The sequence below is a fragment of the Bombina bombina genome, chromosome 2, assembly GCF_027579735.1.
Source record: "Bombina bombina isolate aBomBom1 chromosome 2, aBomBom1.pri, whole genome shotgun sequence".
Taxonomy (NCBI): domain Eukaryota; kingdom Metazoa; phylum Chordata; class Amphibia; order Anura; family Bombinatoridae; genus Bombina; species Bombina bombina.
In genome coordinates this window covers 1,364,950,207-1,364,973,168 of record NC_069500.1, presented here as the reverse complement: position 1 = coordinate 1,364,973,168, position 22,962 = coordinate 1,364,950,207, and the positions used below count along the sequence as shown (strand labels likewise).

Genomic DNA, 22,962 nt, shown 5'->3' with positions numbered 1-22,962 from the left:
CCCTCCATGATTCATATAGAGCATACAATTTTAAACAATTTTCCAATTTACGTCTATTATATAATTTGCTTATTGTATAATTTGCTGAGAGCTAGCTACTGATTGGTGGCTGCAAATATATACCTCTCATCATTGGTTTATAAATGTGTTCAGCTAGCTCCCAGTAGTGCATTTCTGCCACTTCTATAAATGATACAAAGAAAATGAAGCAAACTTGATAAGAGGTAAATTGGAAAGTTTAAAAAAAAATTATATGCCCTACCATGAACGAGAAATTTGGGGTTTCATGTCCCTTTAAGGCTTGGACTATATGTTATTCTATAGCGACACAAGTGGTGTCTTGTAATTGCAAGGTACTGTCCTTTAAATATTGTCTGGGAAGTCATTAAAATCAGCCAGATGGTGTGCCCAGTAAATAACACTAACATACATAATATATGTAATTAGGCTATATTGTCAATAATTATATAATATTCCAAGAGTATGAGGTAATACAGAAATATGTTCAAGGGATATATTACTTTGAAATGAAAACGTTACAGTAATTCAGACTCAGTATTTTACTCTGGTTTTTTCCATATGATAATTGTTAAGACACGGGGACAAAATATGCAAAGAAAAAGTAGCAATCAAGTTCCTTTGGAAAGTAATTACAGATAAACACAGAATTACATTTGTCCCATATTGTTAATTCTCTGCTTATTTCTAACTGTGCCAAAGCTGAATCACTGCCAAATAACGCTTATAAAAAGAAATTCACTGAAATTGTTCAGATGCAACCGCTGCGGAGGAAGTCTGCCCTAGTAGTACTTGGTAGCCCCAAATTAGAAAGATTATTAGGTGGTGCAATTAAACGTTTTGCTGCAAGAGGAATAAACAGTTTAATTTTAAAATGTTATGTAAAGAAGATAATCTAGTCTGTTTGATTAAAATAATTTCAAATGCATTTTTAGGTCGATTCTATCGCCTAGATTACAAGTCGCACAATGACTGCAGCGTACGTGCAATATGTTTTTTTTTTTTTTTTTTTAGGCTCCCTCTATCGTCTTCAGCCTCGCTAGCCTCACCAGTCCTTAGGTTATTTAAGAAATAAAGGACTGGTGAGGCTAGCGAGGCTGAAGACGCTCGAGGAAGCCTTTAAAAAACAAAAACATATTGCACGTGCGCGACTTGTAACATATGAACTGGTGAGGAAAGCGAGGCCAAAGACTTGAGTGAGCCTAAAGAAAAAATATCACACACGTATATGTTTCTAAAACAATTCAGAAGGTAAACCAAAGTTGCACTACTGCCTCCACGCATGCATAAGTATGTTATGCACAAAAGCTTAAAGGATTACTTTCTGTTATAATTTTTAAGCTAAACAACTAACATATTAAAGTTAATTAACATTAATTAAAACCTACTGACCTATATTTTCTCCAAAACGAAGTTTCATAACGTTCTAAATGTTATATCTTTTATTCTCCGATGATGTCACGTTATCCTGCCCACTATTTTCAGCACTGTGTGTTCAAAATACTTAAACCAAAAACTTTGTGTTTAAAGCGCCATTTTGAAACCTAGGTTTCGTAAACGGATTGGTACAGAGCAAAGGATACCCACAGAGTGGGTTTGGAAAACAATTAAATTTGCAGACAAGATTTCTGATATACGGTAGAGATATGTTAATGAAATGCTATTGATAAAAAGCGTATTTGGGGTAGTTAGTAACAGGCATAGAAAATATTTACTTACAGTGGCCCTTTAACACAACAACTGCACTGAAGTATTAAATCTATATATATTTATTACACAAATAAATACATTTACACAAACTGAAAAGTAGAGGTTTTAAAATCATTAAAACATTGTGTTAGCAGAATGTCAGGGATAAACCCCATATCTGGTGGAATGTTGCTTTAGTTGCCAGATAGGCCAGATTTAAAGGGAACTGGTGCTCTGATGCAAGTAATCAATGTGCATAATGTTGTACAGTCAGATAACACTATACACAGCCACTCTGGAGATAGTGGATCACATTTGTCAGAGCTCTTTTACAGCAAAATAAACTAAGTAAGATTCCTGGGGGGCGATTTATCATCGGTCTGTCCAACATGACCTGCTCAGCGGATCATGTCCGACAGACACCGATGAATGCCAACAGCATACGCTGTCGGTATTTATCATTGCACAAGCAGTTCTTGTGAACCGTTTGTACAATGCCGCCCTCTGCAGATTCATGTCAATCAGCGCAATGGTATGAGATTGGGCAGATTGATGTCTGCAGCCTCAGAGCAGGCGGACAAGTTAAGGAGCCGCGGTCTTAAGACCGCTGCTTCATAACTGCGGTTTCCAACAAGCCTGAAGTCTCGCAAGGGGGGGGGGGGCTGGGGGCCGTTCGGCCCTTGATAAATCGCCCCCTAGGATTTAGTTGTGAGATTGCTCCCTTTAACGTCTCAAAATTGACTTTATTTCCCCTCTAGTAGCTAAATTAACTTTTTGGGCTTTGTGAGCATTGTATGTTAGGACATGCTAAATTTGTTCAATTCATACATATATTCACACATTGGAAGTTGATGTCATAAGGAACATATGTTGCCAATTCTCTAGAAGTTGAGCTTTTATGGGAAAAAACAAATTTATGTAAGAACTTACCTGATAAATTCATGTCTTTCATATTAGCAAGAGTCCATGAGCTAGTGACATATGGGATATACATTCCTACCAGGAGGGGAAAAGTTTCCCAAACCTTAAAATGCCTATAAATACACCCCTCACCACACCCACAATTCAGTTTAACGAATAGCCAAGAAGTGCGGTGATAAGAAAGGAGCGAAAGCATCAAAAATAAGGAATTGGAATAATTGTGCTTTATACAAAAAAAAATCATAACCACCACAAAAAGGGTGGGCCTCATGGACTCTTGCTAATATGAAAGAAATGAATTTATCAGGTAAGTTCTCACATAAATTACGTTTTCTTTCATGTAATTAGCAAGAGTCCATGAGCTAGTGACGTATGGGATAGCAGATACCCAAGATGTGGAACTTCCACGCAAGAGTCACTAAAGAGGGAGGGATAAAAATAAAGACAGCCAATTCCGCTGAAAAATTAATCCACTACCCAAATCAAAAGTTTCAATTTTTATAATGAAAAAAACTGAAATTATAAGCAGAAGAATCAAACTGAAACAGCTGCCTGAAGTACTATTCTATCAAAAACTGCTACTGAAGAAGAGAAAACATCAAAATGGTAGCATTTAGTAAAAGTATGCAAAGAAGACCAAGTCATTGCTTTGCAAATCTGATCAACAGAAGCTTCATTCTTAAAAGTCCAGGAAGTAGAAACTGACCTAGTAGAATGAGCCATAATCCTCTGAGGCAGGGATTAACCCTACTCCAAATAAGCATGTTGAATCAAAAGCTTTAACCAAGATGCCAAAGAAAAGGCAGAAGCCTTCTGACCTTTCCTAAAACCAAAAAAAGATAACAAATAGACTAGAAGTCGGTCTGAAACCTGAGTAGCTTCAACATAATATTTCAAAACTCTTACCACATCCAAAGAATGTAAGAATCTTACCAAAGAATTCTTAGGATTAGGACACAAGGAAGGGACAATAATTCCTCTACTAATGTTGTTAGAATTCACAACTTTAGGTAAAAATTGAAATGAGGAAAGCAAAAACCACCTTATCCTGATGAAAAATCAGAAAAAGGAGATTCACAAGAAAGAACAGATATTTAAACACTGTTCTAGCTGAAGAGATGTCTAAAAAGAAAAATGCTTTCCATGAAAGTAATTAATGTCCAAAGAAAGCATATGCTCAAACAGAAGAGCCTGTAAAGCCTTCAGAACCAAAATTAAGACTCCAAGGAGGAGAAATTGGCTTAATGACAGGCTTGATAGGAGCCAAAGCCTGAACAAAACAATGAATATCAGAAAGATTTAGCAATTCTTACTGTGAAACAGCACAGGAATAGCAGAGATTTGTCCTTTCAAGGAACATGCAGACAAATCCTTATGAAGAAACTATAAAACCCTAGGAATTCTAAAAGAATGCCAAGAGAATTCATAAGAAGAGCATCATGAGATGTAAATCTTCCAAACTCGATAATAAATCCTACCTAGACACAGATTTACGAGCCTGCAACATAGTATTAATCACCGAGTCAGAGAAACTTCTATGACTAAGTACTAAGCGTTAAATTTTCATACCATCAAATTAATAATTTGAATTCCTGATGAAAAAAAAACGAATGTTAAGATATAAGGTCTGGCCTTAATGGAAGTAACCAAGATTGACAACTGAACATCCGAACAAGAACCATATACCAAAACCTGTGTGGCCATGCTGGAGCCACCAGCCACACCAAAGATTGCTCTCTGATGATTTTGAAAATCACTTTTAAAAGAAGAACCAGAGATGAAAAAATATAGGTAGATTGATAATTCCAAGGAAATGTCAATGCATACACTACTTCCGCCTGAGGATCCCCGGACCTGAATAGGCCCCTGGGAAGTTCCTTGTTTAGATGAGATGCCAACAGATCTATTTCTGGAAGCCCTCACATCTGAAAAATTGAAAAACATATCTGGGTAAAGAGACCATTCTCCCGGATGTAAAGCTTGATTAACAGAGATAATCCGCTTCCCAATTGTCTATACCTGGGAAAAAGACCACAGAAATTAGATAGGAGCTGGATTTAGCCCAAGCAAATATCCGAGATACTTCTGTCACAGCCCAAGGACTGATATTCCCACCCTGATGATTGACATATGCCACAGTTGTGACATTGTCTGTCTGAAAAAACAAACGTCTCTTCTTCAAAAAGAAACCAAACTGAAGAACTCTGAGAATGCACAGAGTTCCAAAATATCAAATGGTAATCTCGCCTCCTGAGATTTCCAAACCCCTTGTGCTGACAGATCCTCAGACAGCCTCCCAACCTAAAAGACTCGCATCTGTAGAGATCATGGTCCAGGTTGAAAGAACCGAAGAGACCTGTAGAACTAAATGATGGTGATCTTAACCACCGAATCAAAGATAGTTAAACATTAGGATTCAAAAGATATAAAAAGTGATATCCTAGAATCCCTGCACCATTATTCGGCATAAACTGGAAAGGTTTCCTATGAAATGAGCAAAGGGAATCGAATCCAATACTGCAGCCATGAAACCTAAAACTTCCATGCATATATAGCAACTTGAAGGAAATAATAGAGAGACTGAAGGTTCCGACAAACCCAATAAACTTGTCACTTGTCTGTTAGAGACAAAAACATTGACACAATCTATCTGGAAATCTAAAAAAGGTGACCCTTGTGTGAGGAATCAAGGAGCTTTTGATAAAAAGATTCTCTAACCATGTCTTGAAGAAACAACAAAGTTGAATTGTATGAGATTCCACAGAACGAAAAGACTGAGCCAGAACCACAATACCGTCCAAATAAGTTACACTGAGAACCTTGAAAAGATTCTTAGAGCTGTCGCTAGACCAGAAGGAAAAGCAACAAATTCGTAATGCTTGTCAAAAAAAGAGAATCTCAGAAAATAAAAATAATCTGAATAAAAACAGAAAATGAAGATATGCATCCATTGTATCTATTGTAAACAAATAATGCCATCACTGACCAAAAAAGGCAGAATAGACCATATAAACACCATTCTAAAAGATGGTACACTTATGACAATTCAAAAAGATTTTCTATCTTTGGAACAATGAATAGACTTGGAAAAACAAAAACAAAACCCAGTTCTTAAAATGAAACTGGAATAAATACCCCAGAAAACTCCAGGTCTGAGCAGCGCTTGAGCCCCAACGGGTAACCAGCCGCACTTCACCAGTACCCAAAACATATAGGTCTGAAACACACTTCAGGAAAGTGTTAGTCTTACTGGAATAATGTTTTCTTCTATATGTTTTTTGTTTCCAGATTTTGTATATGTTATTTAAAGTGATATTAAAACTGCACGGCCACTTGGTTAGGCCGTGTTTGGATCCTCCCGGTCCGCCCTGCGCACAGACCCGCATTTCTTCAAAACTACAAATAGAAACCCTAGTAGCCACACAATATACCACTCCATCCCAAAACATAGATAATGGCTAATCTAAGAACAAGATCCCATGCTAGCAATGACATAAAAACATATAATCCATTAATGCAAAAGGCCTGAACATACCCTCTAAGAGATCGATAGCCTCCAAAAGACTTCCACAGACTCAAGGCAGACCTTGTGTTCCCACAGGAAACCCACTTCCGCAAAGGGAAAGAACCCTCCACTTTCACACGTACCTTTGGTAAATGCTTCTGGGCATCCCACAGTAGTAACAAAAAAAACGGGGTGGGAATCTTAATTAGGAAAAATGTACCCTTCACGTCAATACAAACAATTAGAGATAGAGAGGGCAGATACCTTCTTCTAACTGGCCTACTATACGGGAGACCTATCACACTGGTCTCAATATATGCCCCCAACACCGCACAACATTCCTTCATGAAAAAAAATTACAAATTTAGTCTTGGACCAACAGAGGGGCACACTCATAATATACGGAGACCTGAACACTGCGCAAACCCTAATTTAGACTGCTCAACACTTCATTCTTCCCCACCACTATCGAGGATCTCCAAAGTTAAATCACACTTAGAAAAAATTGTGGCCCAAGACGTATGGCGAACCTTGCACCCGCAGACTAAAGACAATACCTATTATTCATATCCACATGGAGTTTACACCAGAATCGACTATGTGTTTGCGGAAGTGGGGGGCCTATCTCTATTTAACTGAGCCACGATATCCCCAATCACATGGTCTGACCATGCCTCCATAGTATGCTCAATGTCTTGGCCTTCTAAACCCATAAGAGACTTCCTTTGGAGACTCGATGAACACTGACTGACAGAACCGGGGGTGACCGCCAAACTGACAGAATCTCTCACAGAGTACTTTGTACATAACTCTCAACCCGAGACTCAAGTTCATACTCTTTGGGAGGCACAAAAGAGCGTTATTAGGGGGGACTTGATAGCACTTAAGGCCCACTTGAATAAAACCAAGAGAGAACGGGGGGCGTGTCCGTGCAGTGTCTTGGATAAGACGCAACTTCTGAAGGCTCCAGCAGAATTGACACTAATCCGCTGATTATTGTGTCTAAACGACAAGAAACCAACCAAATATCATACAGACACTACGACTCTGGTAGTTGTGGTCTCATAAATATCCTTCTTGCCGTTTACATGACTTTGGAGACTCAGCTCGGAACTTTATGGCCTAGGGCAGCGGCCCACTGATAGGTATCCACCCCCCCCGCCGGGAAGAAACGGGTTATTGGTGCCGTCGGAACATCCCGACTTACCACTTCTTCATTTTCACCCAGCCCTAAAGGATCAGAGGGCTGAAGCTTTGTTCCACTAACTAAAGTATAACCTTGCTTAAAAACTAAGTACAGCAAACAAAGAATATCCAATATGGCGGATGAGGTTAGCCAGCTACGTCACGAAGCTCACATGGCAAGATTCACTGAACGTATGCTACAACTGATAGAGAGAGCCCCATTTGAATACTTATTGCAGCGCCTAGAAGCAGAGCAAGAGAGCACAAAACATACTAACGATCCCTCACAGGAAAATGTCCAGATAGGCTCTATCACTACTGACCCACCTCCAGCTACACAGAAGCCGCCCAGCGTGGCGAACGCATCAGAAACAGATCTATTTTCTGAAGCCTGCAAGGTTACCACACAGACCATACTACGGCCGACCTCTACTCCAAGCAAGAATGCTAAAACGCAGCTGAATGAGGATCATCACCAAGCGGACACACCTCTGGAACCAACTCCGGTGACTGCAGATCCCTGGAAACCTCTGAACCTACCCGTTAGTGCTGTATCACAACAAATGGTAGTGGAGGGTACGGCATCGCGGCTTCAGTATAAGGATCTTGGGCCAGACCGCACCAAGGTGGAGATTCCACTGAGAGCACCCAGGACGGGACTATTACATGGAACCCGTCACATAGCCAGAGACACACCACCGCGCCCAACAGATCGCGGCTATAAGCCGGCTCTTTCCCCTGGGACACTCGACATCACGACTGAGGTACCTGCTCCTTTAGCCACACGAAACACTATTGGGCTTTGTGTCCCGCAGACCCATACGAACTGGCCTGGAGGCTGCCGCATAAACACTCACGCTACTATCACCTATTATGGCCAACTGGACTCAGGGGGTTGATAGCCTACAACTTCGATTCTATTATCCAGCACAGTTACTGTTTATTGCAATTTTCAGGCAGAATAATTTTATGGCAAAGTGTACATAATTAAGTTGCTGGGTGCAGAATTTATACTTTAATTTTAGTGATGATTTACACTGTTTTCAGTTTAATATTATTAGCTGGTTGGTATTGTTATGAACAATGTGTATGTGAGCCATATATGACACACGGTATTAGCGATTTGAGAATCTGCCCAGTCCGGTATATTACCTTGTTTTACTACGCATAGAATAGGGGTAGATAAAGTTATCACTAACCCAAACCTAAATGCTCCTCCTGGAGAATGAATGCCTACCTGATATTAAGATTGGGGCTCTTTGACTCGCATATACACTTAAGCTAGGATTCATCAAGCATAAAATGTTATCTATTGGTTATGTGTTTTAAGTGGAATTACAGGACCCCATGCTTTTCTCCCCCTCTGATCCTCCCATCACACCAAGCTCTTACCATATCTTGGTTCCAATTTATGGCTCGTTTTTATATGGTCTTTCCCCCTTTTTTTTTTTTTTCCTTTATCACTGTTTTGTTTATATGGGTTAACATACATAATTCATTTAACGACACATATACTGATATTTTACACTGAAACAACCATGAAACATATCTGTTGCATTTATTGTATGACAACATATGGCTTGCTTTTGTCCGATTCTCTCTATGGTTGTTCTGTTCATTTGGGTTGACAAACATATCTCAATTATGGACAAACATGCTGTTAACCTAAGCTGAGATAATCATGACAGATCTGATGCATTTGCTGTTTAATGTGTATGTTTAATCCCAGAAGTTTCCCCCCTCCTTGTTATTACTTTCTTTATTATCTTCCTGCATTATTATTATTACACAATCCCTATCTTTATGTTTATCTCACAATAGGGAAGACCCATGAGTGGTCTGCACTGTTATTTAAAGGGATGAAAAATGAGGACTACCACTTAGGATTTACAAGCATGTCTTTGAAATCTCAACCTGTCATTGTATCTTTTATTTCTACAAAAACATGTCAACTGTATCATATAATTCCTCAATAAAAATTGTTTAAAAAAAAAAAAAAAAACCCAAGAGAGAACACAAAACCTCCCTGATATCACAAATACTTCATTTGGAATCCCCGAACGATAGAAACCTGTTAGAGGAAATCACGGCGCTCAGACAGACTCTAGCTTCCCATCTCGACAAGACACATAAAATACAAGCTTTATTCACTCAACAAAAAAAAAAAAACTATGAAGGTAGAAATAAGTCAGGCAGACTGTTAGCGAGATACCTCAAACAGAAAACACACCAAAAATATATAATGCAGATTAAGGATAACAGAGGTAACCCCCAGTTCTCCACCTCTAAAACCTTCAAATTCTTCTTCCAGAAACTATACAACATACGTCCCACTGATACTGGAAACCCACTCCAAACCCCACTCCAAACCCCAACCAGGACACAATTAATAGAAGGATACCTTAAACTAAATATGCCACAAATAAACGATCTACAGAAAGAAAAACTAGAAAACCCCATCTCCGTGTCTGAACTCCAACTAGCCTTGAAGCATCTGCCCAACGGAAAAGCGCCAGATCCAGATGGCTTCTGCGACAAATACTACTCAACCTTCCAAGACATACTTACTCCTCACATGTTAAAATACTTTCAATCCATAGATGAAAGCAAATTGTTCCCCCCCTCCGCACTGGAAGCCCACATAATTTTAATCCCCAAACCAAATAAACCCCAAGATCTACACAGTAACTACCGGCCAATATCGCTATTGAACACCGATGTTAAAATATATGCTCGCATATTAGCACACAGAATGAACTGATCCATTTAGACCAGGTCGGATTCGTGCCTGGAAGGGAGGCAAAAGACAACACGGTCAGGGCCTTAAATTTGATTCAGTATGCTAAAATTAAAAATATTCCCTCTGTGATACTATCCACCGACGCAGAGAAGGCCTCTGACCGTGTTGCCTGGGACTTCATGCGGGCCGTGTTGGCCCATATGGGGCTAGGCACAAAGATCCTCACGAGGATCTTTTCCTTATACTCCCGTCCTATGGTCAGATTGTTAGTTAATGGGACACTATCCCCCCCCCCCATTCCATATCAACAACGGCACACGCCAGGGCTGCCCCTTATCCCCCCTCTTATTCGCCTGTGTCATTGAAGCATTAGCAATTAAGATTAGGCAGAACCCTCAGATAACAGGCATCAACATCAAAAACCACAAATACGTAGTGTCATTATTCGCCGATGACATGCTCCTCACTCTCACCAACCCCGAACATTCAATACCCCACCTTCTCAGGGAATTCGCTACCTTTAAACACCTTTCTAACTTTGTTATTAACATGTCTAAATCAGAAATTTTAAAATGTTAACATGAAGGGCTCTTCACTGGAAGCACTGGTTTCCTCTTTCACCTGGTGCATTCCCTGAGGTACTTGGGTATTCACCAGACTTCTTTGCACGACGATTTATTTCACCTCAATTACATCCCCATCAAGCACAACATAATACGAGATCTCTCCTCATGGGGTTCTAAAAAATTAACGTGGTTAGGACGCATCAAAACCATTAAAATGAACATATTTCCGCGCATTTTATACCTCCTCTAGACATTACCGATTCCCCTCCCTAAGACATATCTCCCTTCCCTCCAGAAAGCATACAGCGACTTCATTTGGCATTGCAGACCGCCCAGAATTAATAGACAAACCATGCTGCTTTCCAAAACACAAGGGGGCCTGGGGGTCCCTGACCTCGCCGCCTACCGAAAGGCGATCTTTTTACAAACGCATAGTAGACTGGAATATCCACTACAATCACAAACGGTGGGTCACACTAGAACACCTAATGATGGATAAACCTCATTTAGGAAGGCTATGCTGGAGCAGCACCCACCTATTCAAATCCATCAGCACAACCAACCCAATAATTCAGGAAACTTTTCAGGTCTGGGAACACACAATCAATACAACTCACTTTATCTCGTCAATTCCTTCGCCCCTGACCTCACTGATAGAAAACTGAGAATTCACTACTAGACCCTACACTGCACAAACCATCACAGAAGCCACAAACAGAGACCTCACAATACATGACCTAACTAGCAACGAAACCCTTCTCTCATGACACAACTTGATAACAAAAGGCCTTGATTGTTTCGCAAACTGGTTCACCTACGCTCAGGTAACCCACTTTATCACCAAACACCAGGGACATAGGAATATGATCAGACCCCTGACCTCTTTCGAATCCCTTTGCGTCCAAGATCCCACCATACGACACACACTTTCTATTATATATATATATATATATATATATATATATATATATATATATATATATATATATATATATATATATATATATATATATATATATATATATATATATATATATATATATAAGATCCTAACACACACCCCTCCAGGCCATATTCCCCCTTACCTAGAAAGTTGGGAGAGGGACCTAGGAGTCATCATATTACCCCACACGAGTAGACTAATGTTCCAAGGCACAAAAAAGTCCTCTATCTCAGCCTCAATACAAGAAGTCAACTTTAAACTTTTGCATAGATGGTACCTAACCCCGAGGAAGCTTCACCGTCTTTTCCCTACCCAAAGCAACAAATGTTGGCGCTGCGGACATGCTAATAGTGATACCGCCCACATGTGGTGGTGGTGTAACAGCATCCAGAACTTCTGAAGGAATGTTATCTCCGAAATGGAGACCATATTAACAACCCAATTCCCGATCGACCCCCTGATATGGTTATTACATAAGCCCCCCACCACTCTTAAATATAAACCATAGTTACATCTACTCAATATTATGACCAATGGGGTCAAAGTACTGATAGCTAAGAACTGGAGGAGTAGGGAAGCCCCATCAGTGCGCATGTGGTCCGCAAAAGTTTCGAAAATACTAGAAATAGAGGAATACTACTTCCTCAAAAACGATAAAATGGACTCATGAGGAATTCTCCCAACTCTAGGCCACTTACATCCAAAACAAACACAAGGGCTCCAGATAGTTTCCCCCCCCCCCAAAAAAAAAAAGCCAGGACATTTTCTATATAACAATTCTGCATAACATGCTAGCAACGGGATCCAAAAACGTCTCATATCTAACACAATTACATTCTGTGTGCGGGCGGGGCGGGGGGTTCATCTATTGTTCAAGTAAATTGTATTGTACTTATTTAAAAAAAGGATAGTCAGGGTGTAATGCCCCCTGGGCAGTCCCCTCCCAGTCTCTTGTGATCCTATAACAGGACTTTATCACAGACTTTCAATCTACATCTGATATCACAGAACTTTCTGAATTGACATTCTGGGAGGGCCTGCCATTTTTGTGCCGGTAGGCACCTTTCATTTCTACTTTATCCTTAAAAACCACAGCTGTTGTTGTAATTGGTGTTCAGGAGCTGCGCCTCCTACTCTTTGTAACCTTATTTTCTTTCTTACAATAAAGCTGTTTCAAAAAAAAAAAAAAACCTTAAAAAGGACTAAAAGAAAATTCTCAGCCTATTCCATTCCCAAGTATCAGGAACTGGAAAAAAACCTCTGAAGAAACCACAGAAGATAAATAAGCAGAATTTAAATGTTAGCTAGTCTTTAAAATCAAAAGAACTAGTTACTTCAATATCCAAAATAATCAACATCTTTTGAACAAAAAACAAATGTACTCGATTAAAAAATAAAAAAGTAGATTTGTTAGTGTCAATAATATCTGATGAAGAAAAATTCTGAATGAGAAAAAACACCATCAGAGAAGGATAATTCATTATGTTGTTGGTCATTTGAAACTTCATCAACTAAAAAAGAAGTTTGAAAAAATTTTTATTAGAAGGCGGGATGTCAGACAAAGCCTTTAAAATAGAATCAGAAAAATATTCTTATATATTTCTAAGTATATCTTGCACATAAGATGTAAAAAGAATAGCAATATATAAAGCATAAATACTAATGGATTCTGCATGTAAAAGTTTATCATGATAACTTATTACAAACCATAGCTAAAGATAAACATTCATAACTTTAAAATAAATGAACTTAGCTTTGGTAGGACTGATATCAGTCAACAGGAATCCCTCAGCATTTCTTGATACAGGAACAGTGTTTGAAATATCTTGCAATATGTAAAAGAAAAAAAAAAAACATATAAAGCAAAATTATCAAATTCCTTAAATGACAGTTTCAGGAATGGGAAAAAAAAATGCAAAACAAACAAGCCTCTAGTAACCAGAAGCAACAAAAAAATGAGACTTAAATAATGTGAAAAAAGTGGCGCTAAGTATAACGCCCACATTTTTTGGCGCAAAAAACGTCTAATACACATGCGTCAAAAAATGACGCAACCATGAACAAACTTCCGGCGTCAACTATGGCGCCGGAAATGACAAATGACGCAATAAATTAAAGCATTTTCTGCCCTCGCGAGCCTAACAGCCCGCAAGGAAAAAAGTCAATTTGAATATTTTTTAAAGGTAAGAAAAATTATTACTTCATAAGCATTTTCCCAAAAAAATGAAACTGGCAGTCTGAAAGAAGGAATACTGAATATCCTGAATCATGGCAAATATAAATTTAAACACATATATTTAGAACTTTACATATAAAGTGCCCAACCATAGCTTAGAGTGTCATAAATAAAATAAGACTTACTTACCCTAAGACACTCATCTACATATAGTAGATAGCCAAACCAGTAGAGGTAATGGTATATAAGAGTATATCGTCGATCTGAAAAGGGAGGTAGGAGAAGAAATCTATATGACCGATAACAGAGAACCTATGAAATAGATCCCCTAGAGGAAGACCATTGTATTCAAATAGGCAATACAATCTTTACATCCCTCTGACATTCACTGCACTCTGAGAGGAAAACCGGGCTTCAGCCTGCTGCGAAGCGCATATCAACGTAGAATCTAGCACAAACTTACTTCACCACCTCCATGGGAGGCAAAGTTTGTAAAACTGAATTGTGGGTGTGGTGAGGGGGTGTATTTATAGGCATTTTAAGGTTTGGGAAACTTTGCCCCTCCTGGTAGGAATGTATATCCCATACGTCACTAGCTCATGGACTCTTGCTAATTACATGAAAGAAATTGGATTAATTAGGCAACACACCCATGGATGCCAGTCATCAATGTGCTGCTACTTTGCACCTCTGCATTTGACTGTTAGCTTTCATCAGTGCTTCTCTCTGGCTGAACCGTGTTAAGGAAAAAAAAAAAAAAAAAAAAAAAAAAAAAAAAACACATACACAGTGCAGCCAGAGCAGAACACTATTTGAAGATAACAGCTTGATCTGGTGCAGCTCTGCAAAGCTAAAAGCACTAAAAACTCCTGCATGGGTTCCTCCTTTCTGCAGACATGCTGCATTTTATGTGATGGCATCTCAGATCACAGCATTATCTGCTTTGGGGCCAATCCTTAAACTAACATTTATAAACTTAAAGTAGCTGTTACAAATCCCACAGAAGCACTCTATGAATAACTCAGTAAAGCCAACATAGCCCATATTTCTTTATTTAATAAATCTAAAGAAAAATGATGCATAACTGTTCACAATAATACTGGACACTGAAATGAAAAACGCAGTATGATTAAGTTCTAGTTTCAATACAATATAAGGTCTAAAAAAAAAAAAAAAGCAAGCAAGTTTTTTATCGTCAGGCCTTATATCTATCTACAAAACAGAGAAATGGACTACACTCTCAAACTGGACTGGGTAAACATTCTATGTCACTAAACTCACAGCCCGCTGTACAGCTCCCAGTACGATTTATCAAGCCATTTCGGCAGGCTTCGTCTGCCTACGACTGTAAATTCTCACAAGAGAACCTGCACGGCGTATTTAACAAGCAGCGGCCACAAGATCGCTGCTTCCCTACCTTTTCACTGCCTCTTAAGTGGCTAATTTCAATCTCCCCAGTTTACTCCAACCAGGGAGACTGACAGCTCCAGCTCGCACAGGATTGGCTGTGCGCGGGCAGGATTGCACGCAAGCGCAAAATAGCTCTCGTGTGAAATGATAAATTCCGCCAGGGGAATTCACGACGCCAGAGGCGAGCTGCGACGGACAGGGGCACATATGTGCACCCCTGTCTGCCTCAGCTTGAGAAATCGCCACTTAAATACATTTACGTCAAGGTCTCTACCTCTCTGGGTTCCTAACCTATGGCCTATATCTACCTCTATATATGGGCCTTTGGGTTTAATTATATTACTTTGAAGTGCACTTAGGGCCACCCTAACCACAGTGATCACCTGGCTATTAAAAACTTTGTATATGGCTTTATTTTAAAGGGATACTGTACCCAAAAATTTTCTTTGATTCAGATTAAGCATGAAATTTTAAGCAACTTTCTAATTTACTCCTATTATCAAATTTTCTTAATTCTCTTGGTATCTTTATTTGAAATGCAAGAATGTAAGTTTAGATGCCAGCCCATTTTTGGTGAACAACCTGGGTTGTCCTTGCTGATTGGTGGATAAATTCATCCACCAATAAAAAAGTGCTGTCCAGAGTACTAAAACCAAAAAAAAGCTTAGATGCCTTCTTTTTCAAATGATAGCAAGAGAACGAAGAAAAATTAATAGGAGTAAATTAGAAAGTTGCTTAAAATTGCATGCTCTTTCTGAATTACAAAAGAAAAAAATTGGGTACAGTGTCCCTTTAAAGAGAGGCTTCTGTGCTTTAAAACGAAGTATCTATGCTTTTTTACTAAAAAAATAAAGACTCCCTCAAACAAAAAACAATGCATATATAAAGCACACGTTACTGTTTATGATTTTGTTTATTAAAAACTCTAGTCAAACAAGGAGTTATCCTCATAAATTACAGCTTTAGGTATATTCAGATAACTGATGCACAAATGGGCGATTTAAAAAAAAAAAAAAAAAAAAAAAAAAAAAAAACTTATATAGAAGCTTTATTTTAAGGCATGGCTTACAGGCTTTAAAACAAGGGGTCATGGGTTCTCAGCCTCTTATAAGTATAAATAGATTTAAAGGTTTCTGTTTTTAGATTGTGCTTTAACCCTTTAGTGACAGGGTGAAAGTGCCTACATCGGAACACCTGTTCCGATGTAGACAAATTGAAACCACGCGATCGTGCATACAATCGCGAGATTTCAATTATTGGATCGCATCTGGGGGGCGTCCCTACAACCCTGGGAACGCCCTCCAGACCGCGATCAAGTCCTAGAAGCATAGAAGGCTTCAAGACAGCCGTTTGTTATGACGTTCTATTTCGTCATAACGGCTTTAAAGCCCAGTGTAATTATGACAGAATAGAACGGCATAACGGCGTTAAAAGGTTAACTTTAGTTTAAAAGGCATCCTAAATACAAAATACATTTCCTGACCCTACCACTAACCATGGGTGCTGCCATTATGGAACCTAGGTTACCCTGAAGCAGAGTTACTGCACATGCGCACACACAAGCACTGGAATGTAGTGAAAGACAAATTTCAACAGGTTGACACCCATGACTAGAGGGAGGCGTAGGGCATAACCTCAATACTATGCTTATAAAATGCATCCTTTTACACACCATCACCAGCTCCTTGAGAAGGAATGGCGTTTCAATCCCGATGCTTTAGTCACATGTAGCATATGCCGCTGAAACAGTAATAACTTTTACTGGAATCAGCTCTTTCAAATGGCAAAACAAAGGTAAATTAGCCAATTGTAAAGATTGCACTGCAGAGCAAATTGGAAACATTAAAGGAGAAATATATATATATATATATATATATATATATATATATATATATATATATATATATATATATATATATATATATATATATATATATATATATATATATATATATATATATATATATATATATATATATATATATATATATATATATATATATATATATATCTCTCTCTGCACTCCAAGACCGGACCAGGTACACATCCAGTGACTCAGCAACATCCCAGCCCTGGGTGGTAAATAGCACTCCAAAAAAGCTGTGATGTCACCAGAGCCACAGGCAGTTAACCCCAGTCCGGAATGGGTGCAAGAAACAGCTGTGAACTAGCTGGTGAGTGCTGGGTGTCTATGTGTTGTATTACTTTTTGTTTGTAATCCCCCTTGTTTCTTGCACCCATTCCGGACTGGGGTTAACTGTCTGTGGCTCTGGTGACATCACAGCTATTTTGGAGTGCTATTTAGCACCCACGGCTGGGATGTTGCCGAGTCACTGGATGTGTACCTGGTCCGGTCTTGGAGTGCAGTTCCCTTCCGTGTTTTGTATTTCTCTGGGTGATTACATACACCTGTGCACCCCTTCTTTTTTCTCAGTTTGTTTGGCTTTGTGAGCTTGCATGGTGTGGCTGTGTTAGGGACTAAGGCAGTGGAAAGGACCTTGAAATGGTGCCTGAGCTTTTCCCATTTGGCCAGATGCGGTAACTAACCTTTCCAGTTGTGATTTTATCTTAGCTGTGGAAAAAAAAAAAAAAAAAAAATTATATATATATATATATATATATGTATATATATATATATATATATATATATATATATACACACTTGTGAAAGACTCATAACACTGGCTTACTACTTAACAAGTCTGTTTTAAATTACTGAATATTTTACATTAGTTATAGCACACCACAACTTAAATCTAAGATGCATAAACTTTTACTTTCCTTTATTTTTGTATTGACATGTGCATCTTTCCAACTTCAGTTTTATTTATTTTATTAATTTATTTTTTTAAAACTTCAACACTGCCTATAGTAATTTGCGTTTTTATTCAACATAACCTAAAATAAAGACCTGGAGAAAAACCTGAAAGACACCAGTTGATTTCTGACACGTACAGAAAAAAAAAAAAAAAAAAAAAAACACGTTTCCCAGGTCAGGAAGAATTCATGCAGCTTTTCACCTAAAGAGTAAAATAAGAACTGGTACAAAGGTCACGTGCAGCTTCATTAATATGACCATTGCCTGTTTTTTACAATAGCTCCCTTACAGCTGTGCTCTTTGTACTTACATTTTGTTCAGAAACTTGTATTGCCAAAGCAATGGGTAAACATTAACTGTTTGAGCCCTGAAGAGACCAGAGAAACACTAGAGTTGCTGGTTACTGTTCCATGTGGTGATTTAGGCTCAAACTAGTCAAACCATCTTGGAATAAATGAAAAGGCTTTTCTCCGAAGACTTTCAGCTAATCCAAAGCTCCCTAGCAAACCAGTTTAACAAAATATGTTTTGAACATTTATTTCAAGACACCTTGTGGAATACATCAATTCACCACACCTTATAATATGTTTATCCCAAATAAGAGAAAATATAAATAAATTAAATATATATATATATATTTAAAGTGAGACACTCAATACAGTGTTATCTAAACTTAAAGGGACATTTTAGAACAAAAGGCTTGAATTTGTTTGAGAATTTTATTAGACTTTTTTATTTTTAACTGTGTTTAACCCCTGCAAAAGTATTCATTATTAAAAAGGTGCACTCCCAGGTGCGATGTACCAACGTTTATAAGGAGGACACAGAGAGACAAATGAAAATGTGTTGTGCTTTCATCACACTTTAATTGCAAAAATCTATATAAAATTAGCAAAATAAAATGTATAACACTGCTTAGCGAGACATTCTTGTTTAAAAATAGGATCCTATTTCATTAAAGCATTTTAAAGGGCCATGATACCCAAATGTTTAAACACTTGAAAGTGATGCAGTATAGCTGTAAAAAGCGGACTAGAAAATATCACCTGAACATCTCTATGTAAAAAAAAGAAAGATATTTTACCTCAAAAATTTCTCAGTAGCCACATCCCATTGTTGCTAAGCAGCAAATCAGTATGTCTGTCCTGGGACAGCGGAAGGAGCGAGCTTACGTGCACTGTCATGTTATTTCCCTATTCAGTGTAAGGAAGTTTACAATTAAATCTCATGAGATCACAGTAAAAGAGTTCATTAACTCAGCACTGCTGATGCCGATTGACTGCTGTTCATTTCTTAATTATTTTTTTTTACCTGCAGTTGGGCAGTAACTGAAGTATAACTTTTTACACAGAACTTACTCTGCTTAGCTGAGGAAATTGTGAGTTAAAATATCTTCCTTTTTTACGTAGAGATGCTCAGGTGCTAATTTCCTGTCAGCTTTTTACAATTACACTGCATCAGTTTCCTGCGATTTAGCATATGAGTATTATGTCCCTTTAATTTTTTAACTGCTAGTATTTTAACACGATGTCTTCAATCCCTGAAAGGTGTTAATCATAATTAAAAAAGGTACAGGAAAGCCCAAAATGTTCTTTCATATGACTTGAATTTAAAAAACCACACACCACACACAAAATGTTAATCAACTTTCCATTTTACTTCTATTATCAAATTTGCTTCATTCTCTTTATATCCTTTGTTGAAGGAATATTGACAGCTAGCTGAACAAATCTGGTTAGAAAATCACGAGACAAAAGGTGTACAAGCACCAATTAGCAGCTAGCTTACACTAGTGTATGATGTGTGTATTAGTTTTCAACAAGGGATACCAAGAGAACAAAAGATTTGAAAATAGAAGTGAATAAAAAAAAAAAAAAAAAAAGACATGAAGTTTAATTTTAACTTTCCTACCCCTTTAATCATCCATACAATGACACAAAACAAAGCATATCCGTACCAGAGATGGACACAACCAATGAGCCAATCAAGTGCAAAATATGAATGTATCCACCAACCATATCCTGCTCAAATGGCACAGGAATGTGTTGCGTTGTAAAAGTAGTGAAATGGGGCATTTGTTAAAAAATAAAACACATTAACAAAATATAGCATCTTATTCTCCTGACCTTTACCTGCAGAAACATGAATGAGCAACATTGGCTAAATATTTATTAACCTGTAGCCCATGACAAGCAATTACTTTGATATTGTAAGTTATTTTAAGAAGTGTTGAATTACATATGCAAAGTCAAATTAAATGCAAGATAAGACCATTTAGTGGTTACAATTTGTATTCAGTGTTAAATATGGTTAGAGTTTAATAGTCAACTAATCAAGAAATATAAAGAAAAAGTAAAGCTCTATGGCTGTGTTAGGTCTGTGTGACCTTGTAACAATTTACACTTCTGTGGTTAGTTAATGAGATCACTTCTGTGGTTAGTTTAGGAGATCACTTCTGTGGTTAGTTTAGGAGATCACTTCTGTGGTTAGTTTAGGAGATCACTTCTGTGGTTAGTTTAGGAGATCACTTCTGTGGTTAGTTTAGGAGATCACTTCTGTGGTTAGTTTAGGAGATCACTTCTGTGGTTAGTTTAGGAGATCAGGTCTATACAATGCTCATTCTTAGAGATCACAGATATGACAGATTTATTTTTCCTATAAGGAAAGAGCAACTGCAGAAAAGTTTTTCCAACTAGCTGAAAGATTTTTCAAGACCAAAAGAGACTAAAGCAACTTTACATTTGTATTTATTTTGCCTGTTTCCCCCTCTACCTGATCTTTATTTCTCAATACCAGAATAGCAAAAAATAGGAAGCATTTTAGATACGGAGAGAGGACAGCACTAATCAATAGGGACATCAACAAAAAGCACAGGGGGGGGGGGGTTATTCATTGACACCAGCACTAATAGAGGGATCTACACCTGACAGAGCCAGGTGACAGCCACATACAGCACCATTGGTGCAAAGGGACAGACACAAAACAGCACCCTAGGTACAAAGGGACAGTTACAGACAGCACCACTGGAGCAAGGGGACAGTCACTGACAGTAACAGAAAACCCAAATGACACCCTGTGACAGTAGCACTGGCGAGAAGTAATTAGCTACAACACAACTTGGTTCTCATAACTCTGCACGGTAAAATTGTTACACTTATCCCACAATGCCCCATATGCCCTCTACCCCATGCCCAGCAGCCCCAGGTCACCCCACCCCCTCACTGCGAATCACTGAACAGGGCCAGCCGTGCAATGCATGCCGGGATACCTACAGAGGTAGCGAGCGAACAACCGTCCCTGTAACATGGTGCGGGTCCTTCACCAATGACAGCCACAGGGTCTCACACTACTAGCAAAGGAAGGAAAGGGAGGAGCCTGCGGATCAGGACGCAGAGTCCGCCTTGATAAAGCCTGACTAGAATGTTTGCAGGGCAAAGGCTTAATGGTGAACAAAGTGCGGGAAGAAAAAGAAAAGACGCAGCTGATCTTGAATGCCTGGGGTTGTTTAATAACAAAGTCGTTAATTTATATGAAGTTAATTTGTGGCACAAGGTTCCAGCGACGTCAGTTGTGCTGACGGTACAACCATAGATAGAAGACGTGGAGAGCGGCCTTGCTGAGGCTTGTGGGATATGTAGTTCTATGAAACGTCAAATTACACAGTAGATTTAGAAATAAAGTCAAATAACGCTGGTAGTGCGTTATTAAAACCATTTGTTAAAAGGATATAAATATGCAATAATTAAGTTTTCTAATATGTTTAAGCATTCTATTTTTACTCTATTGCTTGCACCTCTTGCAAATGAATTAAACACATAGTTTAAGTCAGCTCCATAGCTAGGATTGCTAGCAGTCGCAGTCCTCCACTAAAATACTGATCAATCTGTAGGTGATTGGGCACGATGGTCTGTGAAATCGCACAATGCCCTCCCCACCAAAGCTCTTCCTCACCAAAGCTCTTCCTCAGAGCCCACTCTTGATCATACCAATAGGGTTGCCAGCTGCCCTTCACAAAATACTGGACAACCAAAAAAAATATATATTTACCCCCAACTGTCCCGATTTTCGCGGGACAGTCCCGATTTTAGGCATCTGTCCCGGGTTGCCCCATGCATAAAAAAAAATAAAAAAAATATTGGGCTCTCAGAAGCAGCAGGTTTTTCTCTCCCAGGGTGAGATACCTGTTAGATTCTTTGTGGAAAATTAATGGTGTGTGGGTTAAGCAGGAGTAGGAAGGCTGTATATCCTCTGACCTCAGGTAATGATGACATCTCTAACCTACCTCTGGTAGTGATGACGTCTAACCCCTGGTGATAATAGTAGCATGCCTTCAGTTTTATACGATGAGCAGTGCTAATACCAGGGTAACGAATAGTGGCAGCCTCAGACTGCCAGCTAATGTGCTTGCCAACCCCAGGACCCCATACAATGAGTTACAGATACCCATATACAGACATCCCAACCTGCAAAAACTCATTTCAGGGAGGTGGGTTCACCCGCTACTGCACCGCTACCCCCCCCCCCCCGCAGTTATATATTGGACACCTTGAAACCCTAAATAAGTTAGAGACTTATCATTAAAGTAGCTTCCCAGTAAAGTCACATTAAAAAAAGTAGCTTTATTGCACAACCACATACAACAAACCTATTTTCCAGTGATCGTACGCTTGTTGAATGATTAAATATTTTAAAATACGAAGTTTAATTCCGTGCAGTAAATAAGGTAGTATTTGTATTTTATTTTGTTAAAATCAGGGGGGGGGGGGGGGGCTTTTTGGTTACTGATGCATGCTTTGAGGGTTCTATAACGTCCCAGCAACTAAAGGCATTCCTTAAAGAAACACTTTTCCACATTTGGGCCACATTGGATACTTGGAGTTTCAGAGAGATTGCATTCCATTTGCTGACATCAGGGAGTCGCTATTACAATCAGGGAGACTCCCTGAACTTCAGGGAGAGTTGGGATGTCTGCATATATGATGTAGTGTGTG

General features: G+C 38.7%; 1 protein-coding gene across 1 annotated transcript in view; it reads right to left on the bottom strand.

Annotated features, from left to right (window-relative positions):
* SUCLG1 (succinate-CoA ligase GDP/ADP-forming subunit alpha) overlaps window positions 1-21,498 on the bottom strand; it is a 140,243-nt gene extending 118,745 nt beyond the window's left edge. The window contains exon 1 of the mRNA XM_053700328.1: window positions 21,244-21,498. Within this exon, the coding sequence (XP_053556303.1) occupies window positions 21,244-21,277 (34 nt within the window). The 5' untranslated portion in view covers window positions 21,278-21,498. The remainder of the gene's footprint in view (window positions 1-21,243) is intronic.
* Between the last annotated feature and the right edge of the window lie 1,464 nt (window positions 21,499-22,962).